Source organism: Bemisia tabaci, chromosome 6, assembly GCF_918797505.1.
Source record: "Bemisia tabaci chromosome 6, PGI_BMITA_v3".
NCBI classification, from domain to species: Eukaryota; Metazoa; Arthropoda; class Insecta; order Hemiptera; family Aleyrodidae; genus Bemisia; species Bemisia tabaci.
The window spans coordinates 34575210-34590800 of NC_092798.1; the positions used below are offsets into that span (position 1 = coordinate 34575210).

At 42.3% G+C, this 15591-nt stretch overlaps 1 protein-coding gene across 1 annotated transcript in view; it reads left to right on the plus strand.

The window, feature by feature from the left end:
• Positions 1-15591, plus strand: part of LOC109042981 (discoidin domain-containing receptor 2) — a 337676-nt gene that overhangs the window by 126501 nt on the left and 195584 nt on the right. Inside the window, exon 2 of the mRNA XM_019059980.2 lies at positions 7870-8157. Within this exon, the coding sequence (XP_018915525.2) occupies positions 8097-8157 (61 nt within the window). The 5' untranslated portion in view covers positions 7870-8096. The remainder of the gene's footprint in view (positions 1-7869; positions 8158-15591) is intronic.

A 15591-nucleotide genomic window follows, 5' to 3' on the forward strand; every position in this document is an offset into this window, starting at 1 on the left:
TTTTTCCAGTGCGAGATTAAAGCACAGACCCGTTTTGAATTATTGACAGTATCACCATGATTCCAAAAATACACTACACAACGTAGCATTCGCTCACAGGAAAAAGATATCAATTAAAATAAAATCAGTCCCCCCTAAACAGCAGAAAATGGCGCCGATTCCCATCAACCAACACGCGGTCTCTCCAATGTAACATGGTCCGTTGATACTCCCCAGCTGGGACCGTCCGGAATAGCAGCTCTAGTGCAAGCACCAGAGCCGCTAACACATTGGATCTAGAGTCCAGACTCTTAAAAACATCGACAAGAAAAAATACTCTTGATTCAGTCGGATTTTTGCTTAAGTTAAGAGCAACTCTTAATTTGAGCGGATTTTACTTTTGATGTAAGCAAAAATCTGATCGAATCAAGTGTATTTTTAACTGTCAATGTTTTCAAGAGTCTGGACTCTAAATACAATGTGTTTTTTTCCCAGTGAGTGTGTTCCTTGTCTGGCATTCTCAAGGGGAACGCCGCGCTTCCGGAAAATACGGTTTCGTAGATCCTTGCGGTACCGGAGACGCGGCAGCAAGGGCTCCGGATCGGAAAGTTGGGAACTATCCGTGGAAATAATCTAAAGTGAGACTCAGGGCTAATTTGATGGTTCCGAGCGGAGTAATCAGCGCGAATTCAAGCTCACGCGAGAGAGCGACAGCCGCATAATTTGATTAAGCGACGCGGAAACCCACTCCCAGCTTGAAAAACTCTAATGGAATGCCGACTGCTCGGATCGCGACCCGCCCACCGTCTAATCAGCCTAAAGTTACCATTACCAAAGGGTCTCATCGTCTGCCTGGCTCACAGTGAGTTTTTAGGGAGGCTGTTGGTGATGATCTCGCTGGACCTTCTAACAGAGTTCGAAACTCACAGGCGCCAACGCGCCAAATGCGCCTAAAAAATCGGCAATGGCGCCTAAAAATGAAGGCTCTGCGCCAACGTGGCCCCTAAAAATTGCCCCCTAAAAATCTGGATTTTCATAGGAAGTCACATAAAGAAAGAAAAACAAATCTATTTGAATTTAAAAAAAAATACTCAGAATTTTCAGCACTACAAGTGAAAGCTTTTTCTATTCTTCACGATTTCATTCTTAGCGCTTTTATCTTCCTCGAGTTACATGCTACATACTGGTTCTGTTCCGAAAACATCTTGCGTCTAACTTTCCACTAAATTATGAGTATAAACTGTTTTGATAACGTGCTGTCTTCGAAATATTCGGCCCCTGCAGCCGAGACTTTTGGTCCTGGTTTGTTGCAGTTTAGTAGAACTGCCGGAAGCTCGGAACATTACACCAAATTACGGCAGCTGCCACTTCAAATCACGGCACCAACTGTCGAATTTTTCAAGGTGCAGGTATTGCCGAAAATGTGTATACCGTGCATATAAAAGCAAATTTTCCGTGAATCATTTTTATTTTTGGACACTTCGAATAGTCTTCAGGGGCTTTTTAAACTATGAACCCTCCCTTCCCAGTCCCTACTCAAAAATTGACCCCACGTAACCATTTCAATAGACCATCAAACGTCAATCGACTAGCCGGAGCCGGAAGTGACACCCAAGACCTCCTGATCACAGAGCCAACATTGCAACCATTACACCACCCGATTTCAATAGTCCGTCGATTACCAGGAACGTTGACGAAAATTGAAAATTTCGCCATTTTCGTGTCGAATACAAACAATATACACGCACAGTGTGGCAATCCTGTCTTCGAATATGACCAGCGAAGGAGTGGATAAGTTTGTCTCCTTTATGGTTTGTCCGCGCACGGCGCCAGCAGCGAGAACAGATGGATTCTCATAAAGATCGTAAGCCGTTTATGAACTATGAACCGGAAATCGGTCATCAAAGCGCAACTTAGGAGCTGAAAATTGGTCTTAAAAACGCGGACAAACGACAATTACGGTGCTCGTTAACTTTTGCCAATCTATTCTGTGTGATAAACTTCCCGGGGCAAGCTAGAGTCGCAAAACGCTTACCGTTTGATACTTTTCACGGCGCCTGATATCGCCGTCCTTCTCACAGAAGAACGTAACCACATCTCAGTGTTGCCAAATTTCTCCTCGCAAACTGCATTTTCTACCAGGATAATCTTGAGAATTGATCTAAATGAAAATTCCACTAATTTGTTTGATCCATGCAAAAATCAGACAATAATTTGACGAAAATTGCGAAGGTGTATCCTTGTAAACAATTGAATTGTTTGAGTCAATTTCGCAACCATGGAATGAAGTTACGTTCCTTCGTCTGGGAAACGACGCTATGACTGCATCTCCTCTCTTGTCGTTTACTTCGCGAAAAATGCTGTAAAAAAACGCCTAAGTAAAATTAAAGATTTCATTGACAAGCTAGCGGTGAAACAAGTTATCTATTTCGTAAATGAATGGATCATTTGGCGCGCAATGTTCAAATGTTACGTCTTTTATCGTAGCAATATTCTCATTGTTTTTAAGTGTATGAATGTCTTCAATCGTCTACGAAAGAATCATTTCGCCTGCTTTTAGTTAAAAGTATGGTTTTATTGTGTTTCTGATCTAAAGAATTCAACGGCAGAAATGTCAGCCACTCCTACACGCTACCGTAAACTTGAAGGAGGGGGGTGTTATCAGCTTTGGAATTTTCAAATTGTGATCATCCTGCAGCCTTGTGTCATCATGCACATTCTCCTGTATTTTTGTCTTTTGCACAGACACTGATGAAATGTCTACTTCCCTTCCAAATATTGTGATCCAAAATCGTTTGACGTGACAAATTTATGAAATTTCCCTACCTTAATCTTCAAAGAGAGCAACCGGAGTATTTATCATGAAAAGAATTCATTGTGAAAAGCAAAAGGACAGTAAAATAGGGGGAGGAATTCTAGAATGAACAGGTCGCTGCTCACGTATCGTCGCTTCTCAATAACGTAAGACGTATCTCATATTCACGTGAGCCTCAGAAATCAAGCAGTTATATGGACATTTGTGCTTTTTAACCCAAAATATGTTTTTCTCAGCCTAGAATTTCAAGATGCTCTTTGAAACACTCTCGATTTATCGATTAAAATTTCTGTAAGTCTACACTGAAAAAAATTACTGAAAATTACTGAAATATTTTACCATAGTCTGACGCAGTGATAGTTTGGTAAAAACACCAGACTAAATGGTAGCATTTACCATATTATGGTAAGTATCACCGAAGTTCTGGTTAATACAACCATAATTCTGGTTATTTTGACTAAATAGTATCACTCTGTAAAAATCAAGTAGGCTCATAAAAAATGTTACCATATTTTTTTTCAGTGCACTGGAAAAAAACACATTTAATCTAGAGTCCAGACTCTTAAAAACATCGACAAGAAAAAATACTCTTGATTCAATCAGATTTAAGCTTAAATCAAGAACCAAGCCTCTTAATTTGAGCGGATTTCCTTTTGATTTAAGCTTAAATCTGATTGAATCAAGATTCCTTTTTCTTGTCAATGTTTTCAGGGGTCTGGACTCTAGATCCAATGTGTTTTTTTTTCCCCAGTGTATTTTCGAAATCATTTGGATTTCTCATTATAAGGAACTTCCACTGAGGTTTGGAGGTTTGAGGGAAGACGATCTTGAAATCCGAGCTTTGAAAAAGGGGGAAACATAAAAAATAGAGACTTTCCGTGGAAAATCCGACTTCTGCGCGTCTCGTCATGTTGATTGCCGGGCCGTGATATTCATCGCGAAACATTCGAAATCAGGACAATCTCGCCTCCCCGTCTGCGGTGGGCTCGTCACAAGCCTACAGATAACGTCGCTCCTCCGACATAAGGGCGTATCTGTATCTTCACTTGAGCCCCGGAGAGCATAGAGATCTACGGAAAACAGGGCTCACGTTGAAATAAGATGCGCCCTTACGCCAGAGGAGCGACGATAAGGGCCGACGACGATGGAGAGAACGACGGAGACAAAGGCAATCTAGCTTTCAATTGTTGGTAACCGAGAAAAAAAGCAGCCGAGACGGAAACCAAAAACACAACCTAAGAGGAGAGCTCGTCGAGGGAGGAGGGAAGAGCCTCCAATTAATTACTAAATTAAAACGCGCACGCAAGTCTTGGGATGCCAGCTATGAAAACTGCGTTGCCATATTTTTGGAATTGGAAATTTTTCGAACCGTTTACACCAAGAAAAGACAGTATGATGGAGAATTTACAGGCGTCTGAGTTTTAGTTAATTACCGTGTAATTGCGGGTGAGGAGACCGTAACGTATGCATTCAGGAGCCGGAGCAACGGCTTCTAAACCCATAGCAAAAAGGAGCTGCCGGCTCAGAGGCCGATGATCTGGCTGCTGAATGCGGAACTTACGGTCTCCTCACCCGCAACGCACGGTAGTGCTCTAAAGCCCGTAATGGAGATGTTGCATGTGGGAGGAATTTGCGATTTGACTGTTGATTCTTAAGTAAAAGTTCGCGAGAAACACGATGGTGCCACTGGTTGTCTCTGAAAACAACTCTCAAGCTCAAAAAACGCTCTCAAGTTGAGGCCAAAATGGAGGGGATATCCCACGCTATCCTGAGAGTCCACCTCTGCATGAAGACAAACTCTCCATGCAAAGATAGGGAGCAAATACATTAGCAGTGATGCCGAGTTTCCAGTTTTGGAATCCCCAAATAAAGTGGCAGCCCTGTCAATGTATTTGCTCCCTATCTTTGCATGGAGAGTTTGTCTTCATGCAGAGGTGGACTCTCAGGATAGCGTGGGATATCCTCTCCATTTTGGGCTCAACTTGAGAGCTTATTTTGAGCTTGGGAGTTGATTTCAGAGAAAACCAGTGGCACCATCGTGTTTCTGGCGAACTTTTACATAAAAGTCAACCTTCAAATCGCAAATTCCTCACACATGCAACATCTCCATTACGGCTCCTGGAGCCGGAGTTTTTTTTCAGTGTAATGTTCGGAAATTAAGGACAAGAATTTTCTAGGTCTTTAGAATCCTGGCGAATGAGGGCAAGAACTGCACACAATCAACAAAACCTGATATCGGACACCTACCAAATTCTTAATTTCTACTCCTTGTATATTCTTTTAAGAAGAATGAAAAGACATTTTGAGTAATTTTTCGGTCCCACGTGGCAACGCTGCGAGGGAGTCCCGCTTTTCCGGACGCGCGAGAATGGGAGTGAATGCGAAACTGAGAATGAGACTACATTTGCATTCGCTCTGTCCAGATCCAGAAACGAGGCGCGGTTGAGGAGGGGAGGGGGCAGGGAAGTCCGCGGGGAGCCGGGGTGTTAAACTCACGATAAAACCCTCAGAAACGCATGCAGGGAGACTATAATCTCGAAAGAATACTTAAAACGCGAGCCCCTGGTTGCCGCATCGTTCGAGGACCAACAGGAGGCTCATTTTCCTTTCTCCAACTGTGCACGGAGAAAAAAACTTCGTGCGTGGGACCCAAATTTTAGGTCATATGGGATATGGATCTCTGAAGTTTTCGGATTGAGCATCTGAACACTTAAGGTCCAGCTGCTGAGGTTTGAATCACACATCTCAAACTTCAGTTCTTACATCTGGAGTGCTTCGGTTTTCACATCCGAAAAACTTCGGTTCTCACATCTGAAGTACGTCGCAAAAATCCTGGGAATTGACCCTGTAGACCGGTAGAACGAGCGAGCTAGTGACAAAAAATGAAAATTTAGGGGGTCAGAGAACTTACAGTAAAGTATATGTTTTCGATGTTGTCCCGAAAATGCACTGGAAAAAAAAAACACATTAGATCTAAAGTCCAGACTCCTAAAAACATCGACAAAATAAATACTCTTAATTCAGTCAGATGTAAGCTTAAATCAAGAACCAAGCCTCTTAATTTGAGCGGATTTCCTTTTGATTTAAGCTTAAATCTGATTGAATCAAAAGTCCTTTTTCTTGTCAATGTTTTCAAGAGTCTGGACTCTAGATCCAATTTGTTTTTTTTTGGCAGTGTACGAGAAATATTTCCCAACGTCTTGAAGCCGTAGTTCCCATCAAAAATTCCGAACAGTTCACCAGTATTCGAAAAACATCCCCAATCACTCGGGAATTTCCTCTCTTCCAGCCGGCATCACCGCCCGAGATTCCGAGGGAAAAACAAAGCGTAAAAAGCAGCGTTTGTTTACGTCTTGACGCGGAGCGAGTCGGATCCCGCTCTCGGGCTGCATCTGGGGGGATGATTGAGGTTTGCGCTGAAAGGGTAGCCCAGAAGAAAGGGTTCGGGCTCGGAAAGGGGGGCGGGTGGGGGTGGTCGTGTTGGATATGCACAAAGACGTGACTGTGTCGAGCGGGAGAGGCTTGGGGACGAAAGCCCCGTGCCCCAATCCCGAATCGATCGGTGATTTTTCATCCACCCCCCCCCCCCGCGAAAGAGCCCACAGCGCACGGGGGCACGAAGTACCTGTCCTTTTTTGAAAAATGCATTGGGAATTCGGCGCGGTATTTTGTGCGAGGTGGATATTGGTTTTCGCACGCGGGGAGGTGAAGGTGAACCTGAAGTTGTAATTCTTGGGAGAAATCTTCGGTGTATTGGGGTGAATAAGTGTGAAGAACACTGGATAAAAAAACACATTATATCTGGAGTCCAGACTCTTAAAAACATCGACAAGAAAAAATACTCTTGATTCAATCGGATTTTTGCTTAAAGCAAGAACCAAGCCTCTTAATTTGAGCGGATTTCCTTTTGATTTAAGCTTAAATCTGATTGAATCTAGAGTGTTTTTTCTTGTCAATGTTTTCAAGAGTCTGGACTCTAGATCCAATGTGTTTTTTTTTCCAGTGAACTTTTATAGTCGTAAGGTTCCTGGTGGTCTGGAAAACCTCTAAAAGGTAAGAAATTAGCAGCAACTTGTAGCATTCAGGGAAAGTCAGGGAACTGCTCGAGTATTGTTCAGCAGGAACCATCGTTTTTTGAAGGATAAGAACCTAAATAGAGGTTTTGCTCGGAGGTCAGGGAATTTGAAAATTTTGGAGTCAGGGGAAGTTGAGAACTCGGAATTGTTTGATGCACAAAGATTTGGCGCAGAAACACGATTCCTGTTCTATTAAATTTTATTCAAATTTCAGTTTTTTTTTGTCATACTCTCATCAAGCCAAAGCAATTGGTCTGGAGCAACCTATGTTAAAATCCACAATTTTAACTCTTCGGACATGCGGGTTTCTTGAAATTTAATTGATTTCTATCCCTGCTCCCTCTTTATGAAATTGCATTTTCTAGCTAGAAAATGACATTTCATTAAAAATTATTGACTCGCGATAAGTCCATTCAACCGTCTTGGGTAAAATAGACTATCACCAGTGGCTCAATACCGACTGACGATTGTATGTGTAACTGACTAGAATGCCTAGCCAGATTGTGTATGAGACCATGATCATGAAAAAAGGAAATTTAGCCTTCAAGAATGATTCAAGCAACCCGCACGACCGGAGAGTTAAAATAGTTGCATGCGGCATCAGTCGAGTTCGGATTCGAAATCACTGCTTGGACGCGATGACACACTCCTGCAGGCCGATTATTGAAACTGATAGACAAAGCTATAGACAACGACGACAAAAGGGATTTGGAGGGATCCTATTGGTGGAAGCGGGTGGTGGCAATGGACATAGGAGATAGGTAATGGACTGACTAACGGCAACCCACCAAAGACCCGACAATTAGTCCATCATTTTCTTCCTTAGTCTATAAGAACCAACCATGTCAACCAATAGGATCGCTCTATACTCCCTTTGTCTTCTTTGTCTATCGCTTTGTCTATCAGTTTCAATAATCGGCCCGCTGGGGCCATGGCTATTGTGTTTTCATGATGTATTCTTTATTAGCGTTACACTAATGCAATTTTCTTGTGTTGCAGGTCGTCGGTGTGGTGCGTGCGTGATGTAGCCGGCGTGACGGCGGGTCGCGGTCGGCGTGACGTGATGTCGGTGGAGCTCGGCGTTGGCGGTCGGGCGCGGTAACCGGAAGAGCCGGGCCGAGCAACTGTGCAACTGTGACGGGCGTCCAGCCCGGGATCATCCGCCTCCAGCATCCGGAGTCCGCCTCCGCCTCATGCCGCAGAAGTAGTCCACCTCCGCACGCGAGATGAGCGCATGCTTCCTCCTCGGCCTCCTCTCCTTCCTCGCCACCGAGGCCCGGGCAGCCGGTAAGTCCACCCCGAAATACTATCTAAGCATGAATTGAATCAGTGAGTTCGAAATCACACCAACTCGTAAACAAAATTTTTCAGGAAACACCTAAAACTGCGAAGCGGATGAAGAAGTTAGTTTAAGAAAAACCTTTTTGGTGCCAAAGGACAAGTACTTAGAGACTTTGTAAAGCACCAAGTTGAAATCGATACACCATGTTTGATGACAGAAAAATTAAGCGTTTAAGAATTTCCGAGTTGGTGTGTTTTCGTTCTCACCGACTTTCAGATACTGAATTTTCATAGTCTTCCCAGAAAAATTTAAATTTTTCGACCTGAATAGCGCTTGAATATTTGAATAACTTGTTGGTACAAGGTATACTGAACCGAAAAAAGAAAATCGCAAAATCGTATGGTCATCCGTTTCCCTTAAAATGGCCAAAAATTGATATTTCCAATGAAATACTTCGATTTTTCCCTTTTCCCGTCGCTTTTCGAGCACTTCCGATTGCAATTTCGAAATTTCCTTTTGTGTGCAGATGCTTCTATCCACGAGTGTTACGAAACCGTAAAAAAGTGAAAATCGAAAAAAACGCGAGTCGGTGTGTTTTGGAAATCACTGATTCAATTGGACATTTTGCAAAAAGAAGCCACTATATCTGGCTCACTTTAGAAACAACATATGTGGTTCCGTGTATTGCAACAAGTAATCTGATCGGATTTCATTCTGCAAAAAGGAACCAAGAGCAACCTGATGTTGCTAGGATTGCGCTTCTTACATTCTCCGCAATTTTACTGAAATCACGCAAAAATTGTTTACGAAGGGAATTTTTGTCTTGAAATTACAGTTCATCGGCAGTAAAGATAAAACTCGTCTGGATGATTACTTTTAGCGTATTTGTATATTAGTTTAAGGTTAAAAAAGTTGCACGATCTTAGCAACATTGGAATACTCGAGGTTTCTTTTCCGCAAAATCAATATAATTATTCAATGTGGAAGTCATGGTTGAAATGCGTCATGCAACGGGGCTGCCCATGAAATAAGCAAGGCTCAAGATCGGCATTCGTGTTTGTTGCGACAACCGCGTCTATCGATCTTTTTCCATAGGTTTAAATGGCAGATCAGTCCACGTATCGCAAAGCGCTCTACACAACTGCTGGAGTCATAAACACAGATTTGTCATGTTCAGAGACGGATCGAAAGTCGAGTATCTTGGACTATAACTTAAGTTTGGAGCGTGTTTAACCCGGAGAAAAACTGTTTCAGCAACCCGTATCCCTGGATAAAAGTCACACGGCTAATTTGGGTCGCTTACAAAACTCTTCGGAACTCATCAGAAAATGGACAAGTTCCGTTTTATCGACCATTAGTTCTCCCGGGTCGAGGACAGAGAGTCCATTCGTCACCCATGGGCGAACGAGTTCGTAAACGTTATCCAACGGGGAACTCCATTCGGAGTAAAACACGGGTTGCCAGCCAATCAAGTGCACTTAAGAAGAGATTCGCGACACACACAGTCACACAGGAACACAGGCAACTCGGAATAAACTTTCCTTCCGCATGGCGCGGTGCAGCTTAGAAAAAGATTTTCGCCGCCAGTGAGCAGTGACTCGGTTGAAAGGGAGGACGAACGCGCAAGGGTCCGGGCTCCGGGGTAGGTAAGTTTATTACACAAGTTTCTTCGAGCTACGTTTTATTTTAACGAACGAAGCAAGCGCACTTAAAACGGACTGTTACGCAAACATCAAGTTTTAAATTAAATTGCGACCGTTCTGATCGTAAAAATAGATACACACAAAGTGAGTATGACATTTCGAGGGGCTTGCACCCTCCGCACCCCCAGCCTGCTCCTCTCTCGGGTGACCGTACTGCTGTGCCGAGAAAAAACGCCGTGTGGTGACTCAAACGTTGCCAATTTTTCTGCAATAAAATATTTCTCTTCGAGGGAAGACCTCCACTTCTTTTTTTTTAACTTCTACGAGCTATTAATACCTGCTTATCAGGTCAACTCGACAAATCAATATAAACAATAATACAAATTACTGAATGATCCTCAGGAGAAGAGAGCTAATTTTAAGAAAAATCATGGATATTTTCCTTTAAACTCTTTTGGCACATTAGCCTGCATCGCTAATAAAGCGCCCTGAAAATGTTAAAGAAAATATTTCACACTTTTTCGCGAAATTATGTGTATAATGTAGCAACGTGGCTTTTATGCAGCGTTTTCCCTCTTGGAGCAGGACATCAACCCTCTCCCCTTTCGTCCGCACCGATGTCGGTGTTTTAAATAACTTTTTTTCGAATGATTGCGGTTCTAATATTTCTTTTATGGCTGTATTATCATTATTACGTCCATTCACCTTCGCGCTATTTTCGCCGGCGATGGTCCGTATGTTTTTGTTGCCATTTTTCGTGAGGAAGGGGGGACTGGGAGCAGATGAAACGGTGTAATACGGTCGCTTGACTCCATTTCATTTATGAGGTCGGTGTGCTTTCAGAGTTATCTTGGTTCAGGTTTTTTTTTTTTTTTTAGATCCGCGGACATATTGTGGATATCTGCCAACATTCGCTTGATTTGGCGAATGACTCGTTTGAGGTAAATGTTAACGTGTACTAGGTTTTTTTCATTTTGCTCTTATTTTATTTTTTTTTTTATTTTTTGAGGATGAAGTGAACACCGTTTTAAGCGGTATTATGTAAAGATCATAAACCCGTCTCATTTGTGACCGTGCATGGGTAAAGAGAAAATATTGAATGGAGGCAGAATAATTTTCTAGGGAAAATAACCAATGTTTTCAAAATTCTGTAGGGCTGTACTTAGTATCTGTAGTTTATATCACAATTTTGACCGCATAACTACGAAAACGCAAATTTAAATTCGCAACATGTGTGCTCTTTTGCGAAAGAAAAAATATTCCCGGATATTTCATTCTTATGGCAGTAAAGGCTAACTATGCTAAATGGACGTATTTCTGCCAAACGGAACTATGGCATTATGATGTGCGCCCTGTTATGCATATTTTCTTATGGGTCTCAGGGATTATGTCTCAGGCACATAGTTCCGTTGGGCAGAAATACGCACACATGTCTCTCAAGGACGATGATCAGTCGATTGTGTTAATTCTGAAAAGAACTTCGTATTTAAACTGAACAGGTTTTTTGAAAGGAACTGCGATGCGGGCGATTTCTACGAACACAATCCCTTTTGATTTAATTCATTTTTATACATTTGTTTTAGCATAAATATGTGCAATTATCTTTCAAGAAAAGAGAATGTGAAGGGAAATCCTCAACGTAACAAACCGAAGTACATTATATGGATGTATTTCTATGAAACGGAACTATGTGCATTAAGATATGAGCCCTGAGACCCGTAAGAATATATACCTAACAGGGCTCATGTCATATTGCACATAGTTCCGTTTGATAGAAATACGACCATATGGTATAGTCTCATCATTGGTTTAAAATTCCTTCAGCAAAAATTCAAAGTATCTTTCTCACAGATGTACTCGGATTCCAATCGAGTAAGGCGTCCAGAACACTCAACCCATTCCCTTTCAACCCCGGTTTCCAAGAAGTCAACCCCCCCCCCCCCCCAGAGGTCATAGCCCCCTCATAATTCCCCCGGATTTTAATTAGGGGCACGCTCGACTCAGCGGGCCGACAGTCAGGAATTCATAACACGGAACTAAATCATGCGCGCGCTCACTGTCTTCGCGACGCCTTCAACGGAGCAGCAAACTTCTGGCATTACACTAATGTAACGGCAATTAGCAACACGGACGAAATGATAAACACGCCCCGTCACGGCCGGCGTGACACTAAACCCGAGCGCAATCTCGAATATCCGTGTCGTTGCCTCGCAGGGTTGCCGAATCGCGAGCTCTAACCCTCGAATATCCGCGCACGCTGGAAAAACGCCGTATGAACCTTTAGACGTTACCAAATCTCTTCCGATAAATCATGAATTTTCGGGAAAATTTGTTAACATTTTTTCCCACATTTTTCGCAGAATTTCGTTCGTAATTTGATCTAAAATGTCTGAAAATTCCAAGGAAAAATATTCATAAGGTTCTTCAAAAATAAATATTTCGTGAAAGGCAATTCGGCAACATTGGAATACTCATACGGAGTTCTTCCTCAACGCGGCAGCATGAAGCGCTGCTCTTCGCGTAAGGGCAGCACTGTTTTTCCGCGAAACAAAAGCTACCCTCATTTGGCGCTAAGCGTGCTAGGCTATTAGACGTACAATACCTTCAGCAAACAAGGCCAAAAGATCCAAGTCCGACACTTGAGGAGCGGTAGGGAATCACGATGCGAATCCCGAAAATGTGTGGTATCCAAAACGCGTAGTACGAAGCGGAATCCAGGGCTCACGAACTTTCGGGACTTGGAGGAGCGAGCCAGGCTTTGTTTACCTCGAACTCGCATGAGAGCAGGTGCTCAAACTCGGGGAAGGTGTTTCTAGGAGCGGGATAGCGGAGGAAAGGCCCACATGCACACCTAACTCAAGACAACTAGGATTCTGTGAATTTTATATCTTGTTATTTCTCCGGATAACTTCAAAGTTCCGGATCCGGAGGAAGTTCCCCTATGTAAATAGGAGTTAGCGTCGCCGTCGACAACGGGAACGCTCCTCCACTCTGGGACACAAACTTTATTCCTGTTTAAATTTCTGGAATGGAGGCCGGGAAATATCCTCGTAATTTGATTAAAAGACGAGTCAGGTTTTATTCTGTTTTAGATTCGTTTTAATTTTAATAATAAAGTGAGTGTGTTTTGAGGTGAGTCCGTTATAATTCAGGCCAGAACTTACTAATTTCAGAAATTGTTGGGCTTTTCTATCCGAAAGCGTTTTTAGGCTGTTAAATCAAAAATTTCGCGAGACGATTTGAACCTTATAATCTTTTAATTTTGAGCCTTATGTGGTTCAAAGTAGAAATATTGATGGGAACAAAGTGAATGAGCCAGTTTAAAGACCCATCACGAAATAATATTGTGATTTATTCTCCTGATATTTGAATCACTAAATACAAAAAGGGCACATGTACAGAAAACCAAATTGTTCAGGAAACACAAAAAACTGTTCATTTCGTGGTAGATATTTTTTTAAACATAACGACTTTCCAAAAGATATCTACCACGAAATAAACCGTTTTTTGTGTCTCCTGAACAATTTGGTTTTCTGGACATGTGCCCTTTTTGTATTTAGTGATTCATTTAGCTCCCTTCATTCATAAAACGTTACCAGATTTAAGTGATCCGACATGAGCTTATAGTGTTGTGCTGACTTAGTTTCTCAAGATAATTTTTGTCGTAAGATTTTGATTATCTTGTCAGCAATTTCATGCGTAAAAGTTCAACTAAAAATCCATTTCCACACATGATGTCCACAAAAATTAATTTTCGTACTTAACAAGGTATCCAATTTACATCGATCAATTATTTTGCGTTGGGTTAGGCGGGTTCCCTTTGTTTTAAGGGAAGCACCACTACAAATAAGACGGACGAAAACAATCACACTAAGGAAAATAGAAGATAGAAGAAGGCGAAGAGCGCTCGTTGACGACGGCGCAGAGATACAACTATTCGTGTTCGATGGATGACCGTGTCGCATCTGAAAAATTGAAGGCGCGATGATGGCGTGAGGCATGAACTCGCAATGCTCCGCTCTATGTTCCCGATGAGGCGTCATGTCACTAAGATTCGGGAGAAAAGTTAAGCAATGAAGCCCGAGTGCGTCTCCCGTATTTTCGGTTGTATTTGCACTCAATTTGTGTCTTTTTTTTTCAATTTGACGTCTGGTTCTTTTTTACAATGCCTTTTTAGACCTATATCTAAAGTTCGTATGTACCGATCCCATACACTCCGCGGGGCTTGTGTTTTTAGCAAACCTCGGGTCCATTTGACCCAACTTGCGCATCTAAGGGTTAATCAGTACCATGCGTACTCTCTCCGAACCTTAATTTTCTTGATAGGTGGGTATGTAGCCAAAGTGCCAAAAAAATGAGCAAGAATCAACTTACATAAAAACTGTTTCATTTAATTATAATTTTTGGTCGAAGTTTTTCGGCACAATTGCAGTCATCAGGACCTTTAGAGTTAGAACATTATATTTGATACTGTTTTTCAACTAATGAACACAACTTTGGTATAGGTCTTTGTTGACTAGGTCGGAATGTTAATTTTTCGTTGAAGTTATTTTTAAACCGAACATCTACATGATTTACCGTGTAACAGCAGGCAAGAATCCATTGACAAGCCCGCTGTTCTCGAATTTTTGAAATTTAACCCAGTGGATGCAGAATGTCCTCTCGGGGCTGGGCCGCGCAGCAGCCAGGGGAACCTCTAGTAGCACCAAGATCCCTTATTTTCCTCCTTTTCCTCTCCGAAAAATTTCGGCTGCGGTTGGTTGAGCAAAGTTTGAAGGAGCCACGCTCGCTTTCACCTCAAAAGCAAAGTTGGGGCAAAATTAAGTGGTATCAGTGACTCGGGAAGGAAAACGCATCGAGTCGTGGGAAGAGAACCGGAAACAGCGTTGCCAATCCTCATTTAATATTCGCAGCATCCGCAAGAAAAATCAGGATAATCGTGCGAGATTTTGTGGCGCAGAGCGGAAGAACAGGCGGTAGGGGAAGGACGAGGTAATCTGAGACTTTACAACATCAACTTAATAATATTTCCATCCGAAAGCGAGCTGAGACGCTGCTTTGAAACAATGAGAAGTTGACGCAACACTCGGTGACTGATACAGACACACGCGCCTCCATTTGCGGCGCTGTGATGCCTCGTTGAATTCGAAATTCGGTCGGTGCGATTTAATTCATAAGTTAGCAACAGAAGGGTCTTTGAAAAAAATTAAATTATTTTATGTGTACTTAGATAGTGCTAAATTTAAAAAATAAGACCGGTTCGCAGCTCTTTTATCTTCGGATGTGTTGCTCACTTAACTCTTGAAGCATAACAACAAAAAAACACAAACTGAAATAAACCTATGATACAGACCTGATTATCCGAAAAACAAACACAAGAATATGAGTCAATAAGGCCTTGAAGTACGAAGTACCACAGGACAAACGGAACCAACACAACATGGAAATAGAGAAAGAAAAAGAAGGCGCGTTGATGACGGCGCAGAGATACAACTATTCGTGCTCGATTGATGCCCGTGTTGCGTACGAAAAATCGAAGGCGCGATGGCACGAGACGCGAACTCGTAATGCTCCGCTTTATGTTGCAAGTGAGATGTCTTTCCGATTCGGAGGAAAATTTAAAAAATAAGGCCGGATCACATCTCTTTTATCTTCGGATGTGTTGCTCACTTAACTCTTGAAGCATAACTACAAAAAAAAAAACACAAACTGAAATAAACAAAATATGCGAATAGGACAAGTTAAAGGAAGTGGGTTGATACGGCGCAGAGATACAACTATTCGCCCTTGATGGAT